The sequence below is a fragment of the Rhinatrema bivittatum genome, chromosome 4 (genome assembly GCF_901001135.1).
Source record: "Rhinatrema bivittatum chromosome 4, aRhiBiv1.1, whole genome shotgun sequence".
Classification (NCBI taxonomy): Eukaryota; Metazoa; Chordata; class Amphibia; order Gymnophiona; family Rhinatrematidae; genus Rhinatrema; species Rhinatrema bivittatum.
The window spans coordinates 244,964,023-244,981,684 of record NC_042618.1 but is presented as its reverse complement, the minus strand read 5'-3'; the positions used below and the strand labels follow the sequence as shown (position 1 = coordinate 244,981,684).

The following is a 17,662-nucleotide window of genomic DNA, read 5'->3' as shown; positions in this document are numbered from 1 at the left end:
GAGAAGTCTTGGACTTGTTTCCAAAGATTCCTCAAGTATTGAGTCATGTATAGCTGGTAGGCTGCTATACGTGCCATGAGCATTCATTCTTGGAACACTCTTTGGCCAAAGGCATCCAAGAACGTTTGGTCTTTACCTGGAGAATGAGACCGGGATCTCTTGGCCTTCTTCTGGGCAGACTCAACCACTACAGAGTAGTGGGGCAGCTGGCTTTTCTGAAATCCTGGAGCTGACTGAACCAGGTATGTGGCATCAGTTTTCTTGTTAACTGGTGGAACTGTACCAGGGTGTTCCCAGGTACAATGAAACAAATCGAGGAGCACTTCGTGTACTGGAACTGCCATCACTTCCTAGGGAGCATCCACAAACTGCAGTACCTCCAGCATTTTATGCCTGGCATCCTTCTCCGTTTGCAGTTTAAAAGGGATGGTTTCAGACATCTCTTTTATGAAGTTGGCAAATGTGAGGTCTTCAGGAGGGGAGTGGCAGCATTCTTCTGGGGGCGATGGGTCTGATAGAAGTTCTTTGGAGTCTTGAGAATCAGATGAATCATCACCCCAGGGATTGTATGGTGGATCCCCTCCACCCTGCAGGCATTCAGATGGAGGCAGAGGTCCAAATCCAGCCGGATCTGGAAGTGGCACCAATGGGGAGGATGGAGGCACTGAAACAGGAGGAGGTGGCATCAAAGACGGCAGTGGCACCGATAGCATCGGTGTTTTTGATGGATGTTGCGGTGGCAGTAGATCCGATGGTCTTGGAATCGGTTCCAGCATCAGTAAAAGCTCTTCCTCATCCGAAGACAAGGGAATCGGGATCAGTGTCGGCGGAGGAATCGATGGCTTCAGAGGCACCGCTGGTCCCGAAGGAACGGGCACTGATGGAAGTGCACTGATCAGAGTATCCAATCACTCAAGGAGTGGAGCCAGCATGGTAGGCACCAGATCAGGCATCGGCATGGGAGTCAGCGCTGGTGGTGATTGGAATCCACGAAGTGCCTGAAGTACTGCCTCTTGGACCATCCAGTCCAATTCCTCCCAGAAGGCTGGTGCTGGTAACACAGCAGCGAGGGTTGGAGGCTCAGTAGGCATTGCAGGAGGGTTCACATGAATCTGTGGAGTCTCGGATCCCGGCACCAGTGCAAGTGGGGGAACGCCTCGGTGTCCCGGGTCCAGAGGAGGATGGAGGCTCCTCTCCCCGGGACTTCTTGGCCGGTGGCTCAGTCGATGTCGAAGGTTTGTCAGTGCAGGCATCAAAAGAAGGCTCATGTCGATGTCGATGACTGTGCTTTTCTCAATGCTCGATCCGGTCCTTCTCCAGCACAGAGGACAAAGATGTTGATGCCTTTGAGTGCAAAGATGTCAGTGACGGCCGGTCACTGGTGCCTCAATGTTGAGACGTCGATGGCGACAGAGTCGATGAAGAGGGTTTTTGACTCTGTGTACTCTTGGCCGGAGTAGATGGAGACGCACACTTAGATTTGAAAAGGTGTTCCATCTTATCTAAGCAGGTGGCCTTTTGGAGTCATCTGGGCACAGCTAGTGCACCGTTGGATGTCGTGGGAAGGCCCCCAAGCATAAGACACAAACGTCATGAGGGTCCGTTATGGACATAGTCCTCAGACACTCAGGGCACTTTCGAAAACCGGTCGCCATTTTTCAAAAAGTAAGAGCGGTGCACGGTCGGTGGTCGTCGGGCACCGATGGAAGCACCACCGGGAACCGACCGCAAAGAACGAGGTAAAAACTTACCGGCATTAGCGGAGGTCAGCAGTCAATAGGGGACCCCGGGACGGGGAAAAAAGTTTTGAAATTCTAAGAAAAGTTCAGTGAGGAAAAAGTTGTGAGGAATTCTCACAGAGCTCCTGAGAACCGTGAGGCAAATGCTGCGCAGAAAAAAAAGAGACTGAAAGGGGACCCTTGCAGGGTTAGTGGCATGCTGGGCATGCTCAGTGTGCCAGTCAAAGTTCTAGAAACTTTGACAAAAGTGTTCTGTGATAGGGCTCCATCCTGATGTCACCCATATGTGAGGACAACCATCCTGCTTGTCCTGGAAGAAAAACAGCTTACAACAGGCATAAATACAGCAGAATAAATAAACATAGCTAAATATAGCAGTATAACTATAAACCTGTCTACTTCATTACTTCTTTTGCATAAATTTACAGCCATACCCTTTTAATTCTACACTTTTCTTTTTCAGCAGCCTTCAGTTTAACATCCAGACTTGCAATTGTTTGCTGGAATTGCATGTTTGACCTTTTTACTTCCTCTGGCTTAGTATTGTTTTCAAAATCAGTCAGATTTTCCAAACTCTCTTCTTCAGTCAAACTCAGAGAGGAAACTGAAGCATCATCCAAGGGTGGGCTGGGTGATAGCTGAACCTAATTTATGTGAAAACAGAAAAAAAAATATTTGAAATATATATATAAGAATTTGTTGCCAAAGCTACAAAGTGGAATCATAGAAACATTTTACATATTTATTCAAATCATGGACAGAGAGACAGAAAATAAAATATCACACACCAAACAAATCAATACCTAAGAACCACAGAAAATTCATTTAACATATATATATATAAATGAATGAACCAAGCTCTTTTCTTTGAAGTTTGTACAAAATTTGTTTTAAATCTTTCAGTAATGCAATTGTTTTGAAAATAAAATAGAACCACTACATGACTCAAAGAATAATACAACTGTAATATGTGCCTTGAGCCTTGGATCCAATACAGGCAACCACAAAGGATTGATTGCATTTTGGCTTGTGCAAACTGCATGACTTGGTAAACTGGCTCAGGAGTTCTGTCATCTCTAGGTCAACTGTTCAAATGCAGCCCAAGGATGTTAATTACCAAACATTAAGATTATCTAATATACAATCAGTGGTTTACAGCAAACAATCTAGAAGTCTGAATCTGATTAACAATGGACAATGCCAAAAATCTGAAAAAGCAGCATCCTAATTGGTACTAACAAGCATCTTAAGACTCAGCAAAAATGCTAAAGATTATATACACCTTGATTGAACTGACACCTATTTGTGGACCTACCAGAATAGTGAAAAGATAAGACAAAGGGGCTGATTTACTCAAGGTCGCTAACAGTTCTCAGGCATCTTATTTACTAAAGCCTTAACAGGCACAATAAGGCGTCCATTGACTTTTTATCAAGTATAGAATAAATCATAATGTCTAGGTATGTGTTAATAAGCATGAGATGCAAACGATAGAATAATGAGCCCAAAACCTATCACCTTTAGGCAGGGAGTGGAAGTGTTCTGGCTACTCTAGCAGGAAATACTTGAGAAAGCAGGAGCAAAGAAGAGAGGAGAAAAGAGCAGGAGAAAGAAGAGGAGATGAAAGAGGACAGAGAAAATAGGAAGCACATTAGGAGAGGAGACAGAATAAAGGCAGCCATATCCCTGGATTTTCAAGTCCAGAATCACTTGGTTGGGCCTTCCTGATACTGAAGTTGTTCACAAGTATTGCTTTAGGTCAGAAGCTATGGGCCTTATATGACATTAAAAAAGACATTGTCAAGCTGCTACACTTGTTACATTTTTTTGCCTCTGAGACTTTTTAAAGCACTGTGGCTCTAGTTAGCAGAATGGGGCAACTCACCTACTCTAGACATTTCCACCAATGACTACAGACCATGCTAAATTGGAATTTTATCACATTTCTTAGTCCACAATGGCAGGACCTGAAAAGGGATTTCCACACCATAGCCTGCATACCTGATGGGTGCTATCGACTGCACACTGATGCCACCATAAGAAAAAGAAAGGCTCTTCTGAAACAGAAAGTACTATTGTTCTCTGGACCGAACAGCTACCCAGGTCCTGCCACAATTCCTTGAACCTGTATTTCTCTGCCTTTTTCTGATTGAGGAGAGGTATGGGTGAAAACCTCCTTTACTCCAAACTTTGAATTCACACACTCTGTATCTCACACATATGCCAGTCACCAAAACATAGCAAAATAACCCATGACAAGGACATTCACCTTGTTAAGCCAGAGGGACAGGAACAGCAATATCACCTACAATTCTAGTAGCCACATCAGCTGTTTTCAAGCTCACAACATCTAAAGCTTCTCTCTAGGATCATGTTATTGCTGTCTCCTAAGTGATACAGGCTATAGGTGTCGATGCTAACTCCTCACTCCTGCAATGTTCTCTAGAATTCCAGCAGATAGGAGGTCTGAGGCCCAAGCATTCACTCACTCTGTTATTGAGCACACATTTAGGACCTCATTCACTAAGACACGATAAGTGATTAATGCATGAAAACAGTGTTTATCATGCATTAAACAATGTTTATTGAGCAATAATTCCATATCGTGGTGATATAGCATGATATTAAGGCCAAACACCACCCCCTATTGAAATTAGCTGCTTTGCATGCATAAAATTACTTTAGCTCCATGTGCTAATTTATTTATTTATTTTATTTAAAACTTGTTATATACCGACATTCATATGCATATCACATCGGTTTACAAACAACTAACTCCACATCTCACTAATACCCCTTCAGAGAGGAGAATCCTCTTGCAACACCCTATTTACAGGATTTTTCTTTATTTGATTTACAGAAAGCAGCTGCCATCTAATGCTTTCCCCATTCCTGCCAGGTAAGTATCACTCTCTCTGTGGAATAGGCAGTTTGTTAGGAATTTGACACAGTGAGGGAAAGGGATCAGGGGATCAGGACTTTCTGTATAGCACTGTGGTCAAAAGCAGATCTGAGGGAGAAAGAAATAAGGCTACAACATGGCTCACAGGATGAAGGAAGTACATGACAAGTGGGTGGGCCCTGGAATACAACAGCCTTGCACGCAACAGATGACAAGATCCTGAACACTTGAGAATAATGGAAAGAGACCTCCCTTCTCTTGTACCTCCCTAAGTATCACATCAATCTCTGTTTTGCATCCCACAAACACCTCTGAGGGAAGGGGGAATATATATACTACTATGTGGAATAAAAGTTTCTTCCCCTTACATTCAGACCTACTCAATAGAAACAAAGGTTTTTTCACAACAAAAAAACTTGTATAGACAAAGCATACAGCAACACTTGCAAATGCATTATACAGCACTAAAGGCAACAGTCAAACAGGTGAGGTAAAGAGGATATATGGCAAAACAACAACACGACAATCATTTTCTCATAGAAGATAGTCCAAAAGAAAAGCAGGCCATTGGTATGATCTGCCAGTTGCTGACAGAAGGTTTTAAAGACATATCATGCAAGCATTGTGTATCCTCGTGCTGCATGAAATTGTCAGGGACCTCTTGCCCCCATAGAATGGATTTCCAGCTCCACCCTTTCATCTCCATTCAATGGCCTTTCTATAAATGGGCTCTTTTTAAGGGGTGTGGGTAGTGTGGGCTCAGTGAAAATGATAGTCATGGGAATTGGTATTTGCTGGGTCTTAGAAGCATACCAAATGGTGAGGCTAGATATTAGGTTTTCATGTGCTAGCAAGTGTCATAGGAAAAAAAAAAGAACAGACTTGTAAGCCAGCCACAAAGTATTCAGATATGGTAATTCATATTCACAGGATTTGAGGGTTTGAACATGGCTACATTATGATGGGAAATTCAAGCAAAATTGGCTAATAAGCCTATGGGATGAGGTTTTAAAGATATTGACCTGGGGTTAAATGAAACACCACAACAGCCTTACTCCCTCCACTTCCATGGAAAGATGACAGGGCTCAACAATAATTTCCCGGTGGAAGAACAAACAACATTTCTAACCCAGACTACTGCAAAGAAGTCTGCACATGGTATGCCAACGATTTAATAATAAGCAGTGCGCCTGGCAGGAGGCATGGAGGTTCCAGCATAAATGCACCAGTTCTGGCAAGAGGGAGGCACCAAGCAATTCACTGTCAAGGCAGCGCACAAAGGCTGCCAGTCCAAAATCGGCCAATCTTTAAACAAAGCAGTGCTCTCAGTATCCTTGCAAGCAATGAGTATGCAGCTGCGTAAAAACGCCAGGCAGCAAGAGGCAAGGGTTTTGGTGGAGGGATTTTCATTAGACTTCAGGATAACATGAGGAGCCTAACGGCACTTATAGGATTTGTAATACCAGTCTATACTCAAAATGCAGAAGCAGGTTAAAGTGGTGCTGCAAGATGAGTTAGAGCTAAGGAGGATTTCTGGTCCCTTTTCTCACACACCCCCCAGCCGAAAACTGCTGGATCTCACCACTGGGGCTGGTACCCAAGAAAGAAGATAAAGAAGAGCAGGCTTATATAGGTTAGGATTTGTGGGTTAGTGGGCCCTTGGCCCAAGGTGAGAGATGGTACCGCCCACAGGGAGGAGCCCCACTGAGCCTCACCGTCGGGAGGCAAGGTCTGCAGTAATAGGAGACACATCCCAGAAAGTACAGAGAGAGCAGGAGACTGGGGTGTGGATACAATTGCCAGAATAGGTCCTAGTAATGAAGTGCTGAACAGGCCCCCAAGGAACAGGGAATGCAGGCAGGGTATGGAGGAGTGTTGAGGGAGTGACCCAGGGGGCGGAGCCACAGAGAGAGTCAGCATGGGAGGAATGACGTAGGCTTACCTGAGGAGCGGGGAAGCCCAGGGGTCTCTGGCAGTGCGAGAGGACACTTCTCCAAGGAGCGGAGGAGTACGGTACAGTCTCTGAGATAAAGCAGGACGCTACCCCGAGGAGCGGGGAGCAAGGTGTAGTCACAGGAATACACAACGCGCTACCCTGAGGAGCGAGGGGCACGGCTCAGTCACAAGCGCAGGCAATGGCCCACAGAGCGGGGTACACCAGTGCTAAGTCTCCATGAAACAGAGTCGAAAGGCAATGGTCCGCAGAGCGGGGTACACCACGCTGAGTCTCCACGAGTAGAGTAGTTCCGGGAGCAACCCTGAGAAGTGGGGGAGCTGGTAGGCAGCGTCGGAGGCACAGGTCCCTCCGAGGAGCGGATAGCCATAGACAGAAGCAGGGCCCCCCGAGGAGCGGGTACCCGAGAGTGTCTCATGCCAGGGAGCAGGAATCAGGAACCAGCGTCCGTAGAGATATCAGCAAGATTCAGCAAGGAAGGAACTCATTGCCAAGTCGATTAGAGCCAGGCCCCGATGGTGATTATGAGTCCAGGGCTAGTGATGTCATCAAGGGGAGACGTCCCTGAGGTTCCCGCCCTGGCGTCCTTAAAGGAGGGCCATGAAGCGCACGCACCTAGGAAGGCCTCGGAGAGACATCGTGGTCGGCACTCACTGCCCTGGGGAGTCCTGGAACGGAGCCATGTGTGTTGGAAGCGGCTAGCCACAGCCGCGAGTCTTCCCAAAAGAGAGAGGGTAGTGAGGCACGAAGTGAGTAATAGCGGTCGCAGCCATCTGAGACCGACGGTCATAACAATATATAATTTATCATAGTTGTCATTTACCTGGAATCTGGTATGAAATTGCTGATACCTTGGGGTAATTTTCAAAAGCACTTATGTGCATACAACCTATTTATTTAATTAACTTTACGGTACAAATAACCTGACCAGACCAGGACCGCAGGTTATGCCTCTCAATCTGCTGGAGTCAGAGAATATACTGAAGGACCGCAGGTGGCACACCAGTATATCTAGGGGGTGCTTTCAGTTTTCTCTCTGACTCCATCTGCTGGAGGGGAGGCATAACCCAGCTGTCTGGACTGATCCTGGTACGTACAGGGAAATTGCTGATACCTTGGGGTAATTTTCAAAAGCACTTATGTGCATACAACCTATTTTTAAGCACACAAGTGGCTCATTTAAAATAGCCCTGGCAGGTATGTGATTAAATTACAGACAAAACTTGATTTCAAATGTGTTTTTACATTCATACCAAACAGGTGTTCTGGGAAGTGGAGCTGGGACAGGATGAGGATTTAAATGCATACCTTTAATTTTTAAAATGATGCATGTAAATCCACATGCGCAAAGTTACATCTATGGTCAAGCAGCACATCTTGGTGCACGTAAGCCACATGGGGTTCCGCACACCTGGAAAGTTTCAAAGCAGATTTATATGCATAAATCAACTTTGAAAATTGTGGCTAAGGTCTAGGGGTAAAAAGTACCTGCAGACTTGAGCCCATGCGAAATGTTGAAATTTACCCTCATTATCTCATAAGTAGTCCGTTTTTCTGAATATTAACAGAGGCACCAGACAACTATGGGACTGCTATGCTATGCTGAAGAGCTTATAGGAATGTGAGGAATCAAAATGAAGAGACTGCTGTAAAAATCACTTGTTTAAATGTACTTTAAGAGTGTACAAGAAGGGACAAAACCCTTTCAGGGCATTTCTGAAGCAAAGCGATAGCTGAGATCAGTGGCTAATAGGTACTGAACATAGGATTCAATATACGTGCTCAAGGCAGTAGGTTAAAAGTTAATGCAGAGAGGACAATGCTAACTAGTACTATCTTTCTCCAATCCATTGCAGAAGAGTCATCTCCTGAGCAGAAACCATTGACATCATCTTTATGAAGCATGGTCTCTGTAAGGAACAGTGGGGTCTTGAACCCTGGCCTTGTGTGATACAGGTCAGGAACCCTACTGGGTGAGCTATGCTGGATTATGAGAAATTGGGGAAGTGAGGATTTAGTAGCTTCCCAGGTACTGTAGACAGGGCTAGGCCCAGCCAGAGACTCATTGGCTGTGAATAAATTCACCCATGTTAAACAGCTGGGCTTAAATAGTAACCTTGAAGGAAGTGCCACTGCCTGTACAATGTCTCCTGAGGATTTGCAGTGGACTTTGAGTTAATGTAGCACCAGTAAGTACTGATATCTGTTTTGGGTCTCTCCCTCTCTGCCTCCAGGTAGGGGAATTTACCGTATTCCTTATCTATTTTAGTTATTCCCTCCTGCAGCCACAAGGCAGGAAATATCTGTTTTGTTTTTGCTTTGGTTTCCTGCATTAAATGATGAATTCTAATTGCAGCTACTGTGTTGTCCTTTTTTCCCTGACAGATTGTACCAGCTTCTATAAATCAGTCTATAAATGTTGTATTCCCTTTATCTTAGGAGGGCTAGGAGGGGGGGAAGGAATTACAGGCAACAGGTGCAAAGGAATTACAGGCAACAGGTGCAAAGTGAGGGTAGCCCATAAGGGATACCAGGAGATCCCCACTAAGGAACTGTAAGGTTTCCAACCCCTGGCCTTGTGTGATACGGTTCAGGAGCCCTGCTGGGGGAGCTATGCTGCCTCATGAGAAATTGGGGAAGTGAGGTTTTAGTAGCTTCCCAGGTACGGTAGGGCAGGGCTAGGCCCAGCCAGAATCCCATCGGCTGACAGTAAACCCACACCGGTTACACAAATGTGCTTAAATAGTAGCCTGCAAGGAAGTGCCATTGCTGGCACAATGTCTCCTGAATATCTGTAGTAGACTTTGAGTTAATGTAGCACCAGAAGGACTGCTAGCTGTTTTGGGTCTCTCCCTCTCTGCGTAAGGGAATTTATACCTTGCCTATTTTGGTTATTACCTACTGCAGCCATAAGTCAGGAAATAACTGCTTTGGTTTCCTGCATTAATAAATCAATGCAGGTGTAACTACTATGTGGTCCTTTTTTCCCCTGACACTCTCATTTACCAAGCTGAAAGATATGAGCTGTTAATGACAATTCCTGCAGGGATTCAGCTTGAAGAATAGTCTCAAAGGTAGCAGGCTGCTATCTCAGTGTGCTTGCCTTTACACTGACTGTCCCACAATAGGCAGATATGGGTTTGCCAGAGTTCTACCCATTCCAGCAGTTTTAGTATGCCTCCCAGGAGCCCCATACTACACATACTTGAGTTTCTGCTGCTCATTGCTCCTCTGACATCCTTCACATTGAAGGAGCTTGAAAGACCTCCTTCTGGCATACTAGAGGCACCTGACTGACTGCAAACACTCCAGCTGGTGTGTCTAACAAACTTACTCTTAGTGAGGACGCAGATCCATTTCTCCCTTCGCTGGTGATGTGTACTGGAGGCCTCAAAGCTCTGTGGGAATAGTGAAGGTACCTAGCCACCTAAATGCAAAGATTTCCCTGTCAAAGCCACAGTCCCAGCAATTCCAACAGGAGTACTGGTGGTTGATGGAGAGCAGACAAGTTTAGAGGATCAGCAATCTCTGGGGGCAACTTTATTTGGTAAAATTTGTTTCTAGTTCTCTGCACTCGTTTCTGAGGATGTGGAGTTTTTTTGGGTTTTTTTATAGAACTAGAAGTGCAATGCTACTATTGTGGGTCCTCTTCCATTCTATATGTAGCTACGGACAACAAACCTCACTCCTAAAAAGAAGTGGTTGAATGATGCTGTCAAATAATGGGGGTTTTTTAAATTGTTTTTTAAGGAATTGTTTTAATGTATGATTTGTTGTTTGAATTTAGGTCTGATGAAAGCAAATGTTGCTTACCTGATGTAACAGGTGTTCTCACAGGACAGCAGGATGTTAGTCCTCACAAATGGGTGACATCGAGGATGGAGCCCAACCACGGAAAACTTCTGTCAAAGTTTCAGGAACTTTGACTGGCCCCTACTGGGCATGCCCAGCATGGCACTAACCCTGCAGCCAGCAGGGGTCTCCCTTCAGTCTTGTTTCAAAGCTACAGGCAGTGCCGAAAAATAAAATAAAAACGAACCCAACACCGTGGGGTGGCGGGCGGGTTTCGTGAGGACTAACATCCTGCTGTCCTGTGAGAACACCTGTTACATCAGGTAAGCAACATTTGCTTTCTCACAGGACAAGCAGGATGGTTGTCCTCACAAATGGGTGAGTACCGAGCTGAGGATGTCCTAACATGCATCAAATGTACCCAACGGCTTGCAACAGGCCATTGGGTACATTTGGTGCATGTTGGGAGAGGGCATCCGCCCTCTCCCAACATGCATTTGGTTGCGGATGCCCTCTCCCAACATGCATTTGGTGCATGTTGGGAGAGGGCATCCGCACCCTACCGGGAAGGTGGAAGGGTGTTGGTACATCATGTTGGAAAAAGGTTACGCAAGACAGATTGGCCGAAGATGGAATCCTGTCTTCCAGCTTTGTCCAAACAATAGTGGGCTGCAAATGTATGGAGGGAACTCCAGGTTGCAGCCTTGCAGATGTCAGGAAGCGGCACCGATCGAAGGTGTGCCACTGAAGTCGCCATGGCCCTCACAGAGTGTGCTTTAACACGGTCTTGAAAAGGAATGCCAGCTTGCTGATAGCAGAAGGAGATGCAATCCGCCAACCAGGAGGAAAGAGCCTGCTTACCCACAGGTTGCCCTAACTTGTTAGGATGGAAAGAGACGAATAATTGAGTGCTCTTCCTGTGGGCAACTGTACTGTCTAGATAGAAAGCTAGAGCCCGTTTACAGTCTAGGGTATGCAGAGTCTGTTCCCCGGAGTTGGAGTGGGGCCTGGGAAAGAAGATAGGTAGTATGATGGATTGATTAATATGAAACTCCGAAACTACCTTAGGTAAAAATTTAGGGTGAGTGCGGAGTACCGCCCGGTCCTGCAGGAGTTTAGTGTAAGGCGGATAGGTAACTAGGGCCTGTAATTCACTAACCCTGCGAGCTGAAGTGATAGCCAAAAGGAATAATACTTTCCATGTGAGATATTTTAAGTCACAGGAGTAAAGAGGTTCGAAAGGTGGTTTCATAAGGCGACCAAGAACCAGGTTAAGGTCCCAAGATGGGGCCGGAGGACGTAAAGGTGGCTTCAAATGGAGCAATCCTTTAAGAAAACGTGTAACAAGGGGTTGTACTGAAATAGGGACACCCCCGAAACCTTTATGGAAGGCGGCTACCGCACTGACATGCATTCTAATGGAAGAGGTCTTTAGACCTGATTCTGATAGATGCCAGAGATAGTCCAAGAATTTAGAGATTGGATAGGAAAGGGGGATCAAGGGACTGAGAAGTGCACCATGATGTATACCTTTTCCATTTGTAGGAATAAGATTTTCTTGTGGAAGGCTTTCGTGAAGCGATCAGGACACGAGAAACTGAATCTGAAAGGTTAAATGGCTGAAGGACTAACCTTTCAACATCCATGCCGTCAGGGACAAGGCTTGGAGGTTGGGATGGAGGAGGCATCCGTCGTTTTGAGTGATCAGATGTGGGTCCTTTCCCAGAGGAATGTGCCTGCGGATGGAGAGATCCTGGAGTATGGGAAACCACATTTGGCGTGGCCAGTGCGGTGCTATCAGGATCATAGTTCCCCTGTCCTGACGCAGCTTCACGAGAGTCTTCGACAGAAGAGGAAGTGGAGGGAATGCATAGAGCAGACCGGTTGTCCACGTGAAGGAGAATGCATCCCTCGGCCGAGAGTGCTGGCTCCGAATTAGAGAACAGTAATTGTCTACTTTGTGGTTCTGAGGGGACACAAAGAGGTCTATGTGGGGATAACCCCATTTGTGAAACAGAGAGGTCGCTACCAAGGGATTGAGTGACCACTCGTGTGGTTGGAAGACACGGCTCAGCTGGTCTGCCAATACATTGTCTACTCCCGGCAGGTAGGTGGCCCTGAGGTACATGGAGTGGGAGAGGGCTTCTGCCCAAATCTGCGCAGCTTCCTGACACAGAAGGAAGGAGCCTGTGCCTCCCTGCTTGTTTATGTACCACATGGCCACCTGGTTGTCCGTCTGAATTAAGATTGCGTGGTTCGATAGGCAATCCTGAAAAGTCCTGAGAGCATAGCGAATTGCTCGCAGCTCCAGGAAATTTATCTGGTGTTTGGCTTCCTCTAGTGACCAGAATCCTTGAGTTTGTAGATTGTTTACATGGGCTCCCCAACCGATGTTGGAAGCGTCGGTGGTGAGGATTACCTGAGGGTCTGGTGGAAGAAAAGGCAAGCCCTGTAGGAGGTTGAATTGATTTGTCCACCAGGCAAGAGACAGACGGAGTGCATCGGTGATGTGAACAATGGAGGACAGAGGCTGAACAGCTTGGGTCCATTGCAATCTCAGAGTCCATTGTGTGACTCTCATGGCCAGACGGGCCATGGGAGTCACATAAACTGAGGAGGCCATGTGTCCCAGTAGAATGAGGAAGTGGCGAGCTGTAGCTGTAGGTTGAGACTGCAGCTGGCGAGCTAGGGACACAAGGGTTTGAACACGTGGATGAGGAAGGAAGGCTTTTGCCTGTAAGGTGTCCAAGTCTGCCCCAATGAAGGATAAGGTCTGAGATGGGACTAAGTAGGATTTCTCGTAATTGACAAGAAACCCTAGAGAAAGCAGAGTTTGAATTGTTAGGGTCAGGGAGGACCGAGCAATTTGCTGGGTTGGGGCCCTGATTAACAAATCGTCCAGGTAGGGGTAGACGTGGACACCTTCCTTCCTGAGAAAAGCTGCAACCACCACAAGGCATTTGGTGAAAACTCGTGGTGCGGATGCCAGGCCGAAAGGGAGCACTCGGTATTGGTAGTGATTTCGGCCTACTAAAAAACGGAGGTATTTGCGATGAGACTGAGCTATCGCAATGTGAGTATAGGCATCTTTTAGGTCTAGAGAGCATAGCCAGTCCCCTCTTTGCAGCAGAGGGAGAAGCGAGCCCAGGGTTACCATCTTGAACTTCTCTTTGTGAAGGTACTTGTTGAGGGCTCGTAAGTCCAGGATTGGTCGAAGTCCTCCTGACTTTTTTGGGATCAGAAAGTACCTGGAGTAGAACCCTAGTCCTTGTTGTGAGGGAGGAACGGGTTCTATAGCGTTTGACTGGAGGAGAAGGGAAACCTCCCGCTCTAGAATAATAGAGTGATCGGTGAGTCTCCACGCCTGCAGGGGTGGGGAGTCCGAAGGGAGAGTCAGGAAGTTGAGGTGGTAACCCTGTGCAATTATCGCTATCACCCATTGATCTGTGGTGATATGCTGCCATTTTTCTAGAAAGTGGCTTAACCGACCTCCTACTGGTATAGTTGGAAGAGGAATTTGGCATCTGCTCTCTAATTGAAAGTCAAAAACCCGATGCAGGGCCAGGTTGTGGAGCTGCTGCGGGTTTTTGTTTTCGAGACTGACGAGGCTGAGTTTTATGGTAAGGCCTCGCAAGCCTAGACTTGGCTAGTGGGGGATAATACGTCCGTGGATGGAAGAATGACTTTTTTGAGTCCTTCTTAAATGGTTGTTTAGAAGGCAAGTCAGAAGGAATAGATGAGAGCTGTTTAAGTGTCTCATGATGATCCTTCAGTTCTGCAACAATTTGCTGAATTTGCTCACCAAATAAATTATCCCCTAGGCAGGGCAAATCAGAGAGCCTGTCCTGAACTTCCGGGCGAAGGTCAGACGACTTAAGCCAAGCCCAGCGTCTGGCAGAGATGGCCGTAGCAGAAAGTCTAGTGGAAGCATCAAAGATGTCATAAGCTGTTCTTATTTCATGCTTCCCAGCTTCAAACCCTTTATTTAGTAGGGACTGAAGTTGTGGCTGGAACTGCTCTGGTAAGGCATCTGAATACTCCTGCATCTGTTTCAGGAGGGTCATATACAATTGATAAGAAGCTATTCTGGAAATTAGCATAGCTCCTTGGTATACTTTCCTACCTATACTATCTAGGAATTTATTTTCCTTAGTAGGAGGTATGGAAGAATGTGGCTTTAATCTTTTAGCTTTCTTTTGAGCTGATTCTGCTGATTCTACCACAACAGAGTGATGATCTAATTGTGGTTTCTGAAAGCCAGGTGCTGACTGTACAAGATAAGTAGAGTCAGCTTTTTTGTTCACTGGAGCAACAGAACCAGGAGATTCCCAATTCTTTTTTAGAAGGTCCAGAAAAACCTGATGAATTGGAATAGAGGTGATGACTTTAGGGGCATCCAAGAATTGGAGCAACTCCATCATCTGGTGCCTATCATCTTGTTCTGATTGAAGCTGAAAAGGGACCAACTCCGACATGTCTTTCACAAAATTTATGAAAGAGAGGTCCTCAGGGGGAGAACGCTTTCTACTCTCCGCAGGAGAGGGTGGTGAAGGCAAATCATCGGTGTCAGTAGAGGTATTATCACCCCAGGTGTCATAAGGATCAGGCTGCTGACCTGTAGGACCATGAGGGGGCTGTATACCTGAAGGCCCCGGGTTAAGGCTCCGAGAGATTCGAAGGAATTACCGGGGGCATCGAGAATTTCCTCGATGGAATCGGTGCCGGCATCGCTGCCGGTGCCGGCATCGAAGGAATCGGTGTCGGCATCGAAGGAATCGGTGCCGGCATCGAAAATCTCGGTGGAGCTGATGTGCGTATCGCCCCCGGGGAATGTATCGGTGGCGAGGGACGACAAGGCACCGATGGAACTACCCCCGAAGGGGGAATTCGGTACGGTGTTTCTCCACCTGATGAGAAGGCTGTCGGTGACCCGGGTGTTGCCGGTGGAAGGGCATTCATAAGCGCTTCCATCCAAGCAAGCAGCGGTGCCAGTGCTGCTGGAATCGGGTCGGTGACCAGTTCCACTCTCGGTGCCGGGGTCGGTGCCGAAGGAGTCTGGAACCGTAGCATCGCCTTATCGATGGCCTCCTGGACCAGCCGGTCCAGTTCTACCCGGAGACCTGGGGTAACAAGACCCGGCTCTATGGGAGAGGGAGGCTGAGGCTGAGCCGGAGGGACCACCGTCACCGGTGGAATCGCGGCTCCCAAACCCCGGAGGGGTGAGGGTTGCCTCGGTGTCTGCGAGACAGGAGTGGACGGTGCCACTTCTGGTCGAGACTTCTTCGACGGAGGCTCGGACAGCACGGAGGTCGATGACTTCGATTCCTCGACAGTCCGAGACTTATGACGTCGATGGCGATGTTTGTCTTTCCGATCCCCTCGATCTTCGGGGGAAGGGACAGGCGTCGATGGCCGTGAAGACGTCGATGGCGGACGGTCACCGGGAGGCTGTCGATGACGATGGGACTTCGACGGTGCCGGTTCCGATGACGTCGATGCAATCGATGGCGTCGGAGTATGAGCATGGAAAAGGAGTCCCATCTTCTCCATTCTAGCTTTGCGACCTTTTGGTGTCATTAAGGCACATTTGGTGCAAGTCAGGACATCATGCTCACTCCCTAAACACAAAACACAGACTCTATGTGGGTCTGTGATGGACATAGTACGTGTGCAGTCCGGGCACCGACGGAACCCCGACGCCATGGCTATAGGCCAAAAATTTAGCCGCGGGACGGTCGACTGCCAACAGGCCTCGAGGGCCAAATTCGACGGTAGTTGACAAAAACGACGGCAAAAAACTTACCGAAGTACCGCGGAGTGAAAATTGAAGAAGGGAGACCCCCGAGGGGCAATTTTTTCTTCAAGAATAAAGTTGAAGAGATTCCTGTCAGGAATGTGGTAAGAGCTCCTTAACCGCGTGGCAACTGCTACGCAGAAAAAAGAAGACTGAAGGGAGACCCCTGCTGGCTGCAGGGTTAGTGCCATGCTGGGCATGCCCAGTAGGGGCCAGTCAAAGTTCCTGAAACTTTGACAGAAGTTTTCCATGGTTGGGCTCCATCCTCGATGTCACCCATTTGCAAGGACAACCATCCTGCTTGTCCTGTGAGAATATGGTGTACATCGCACCGATCAGGGTTCACTTGTGTGTGCGGTCCATAAAAATGAATAAATACATATTTTTACTGTGAGGTTGAAACTGGCTAGGTGTATCTTTATTACAGAGACAGTTGTTAGCATTTTTTCTTCTAGCGATTTTATAGTCAACTTCATACTCACATATCACTGAGTGTCAAGGCCCATCTAGGCACAGGTTATACTACTTGTTTATTTAAGAAAATCTGAATTTGTGTTGTACACTTTTTGTGTTTCTGCGAACTCATCATTTTGGGCTTTTCCAGAATCCCCTGTAGGGCCCATGGCTTGCAGTAAATCTCTGGCAAGTTGTGGTTCTCTTGCAAGCCCGCTAGGGGTAGGGGATAAAATTATCAGATTGCTTGAAGAGAGCAGACTTTGATTTCAGAGTTTAGTTTCAGTCCTTTGGCTGACTATCTCTTCAGTAGTGTAGGAAGATCATTGATACGGATATTAAAAAAAATAAGAATGAGGCTACATGCCTGCCTTATTCCTTGCTTATTCCTGAAGTTGTCTGCATATGATTTATCTTTACCTTAGTGCTGATAGAAGACTACATAGATTTAATTATATCATATATTCTCTCCAACCCCCCAGTTCTCCCAAGCTTCCAGTTTCATTTAAGGCCAAGGTGCCAAATTAAAACAAATGCATTTTTAAGGGGGTTTTTTGTTGTTGTTGTTGTATGATTGGTAATCAGTGTCCGTTAGGTAATAAAATGGTCAGTGATTCAATACATGGGGAGGAAACAAATCCAGTTTCTGCACAGGCTTTTACTATTCATTGAGAATTATACTACTTGTTTTGCTAGGGATACAGCAGAAAAGTTTAATAATATTGGCACTGACACAGATACCTCAATAATTATTTAGATTAATAGTATCCTATGTTGGTGAAAGCAGAGTTGCTCAACTGTAACAGGTGTTCTCCGACGACAGCAGGATGTTAGTACTCACACATGGGTGACATCATCAGACGGAACCCTGATGTGGAAAACTTATGTCAAAGTTTCTAGAACTTTGACTAGGCACACTGAGAATGCCCAGCATGCCCTATTCCACGAAGGGTCCCTCTCCAGTCTTATAACATAGAATTATAATTAAATTAAAAAAAATAGGAGAAACCCAATTCCACAGGGTTTCT

The 17,662-nt window shown here is 46.5% G+C and overlaps 1 protein-coding gene across 6 annotated transcripts in view; it reads right to left on the bottom strand.

Moving 5' to 3' along the window:
• CCDC91 (coiled-coil domain containing 91) overlaps positions 1–17,662 on the bottom strand; it is an 843,537-nt gene that overhangs the window by 689,364 nt on the left and 136,511 nt on the right. For all 6 annotated transcript variants that reach the window (XM_029599989.1, XM_029599990.1, XM_029599992.1 and 3 more), the window contains exon 5: positions 2,174–2,383. In XM_029599989.1, coding sequence (XP_029455849.1) covers positions 2,174–2,383 — 210 coding nt within the window. The remainder of the gene's footprint in view (positions 1–2,173; positions 2,384–17,662) is intronic.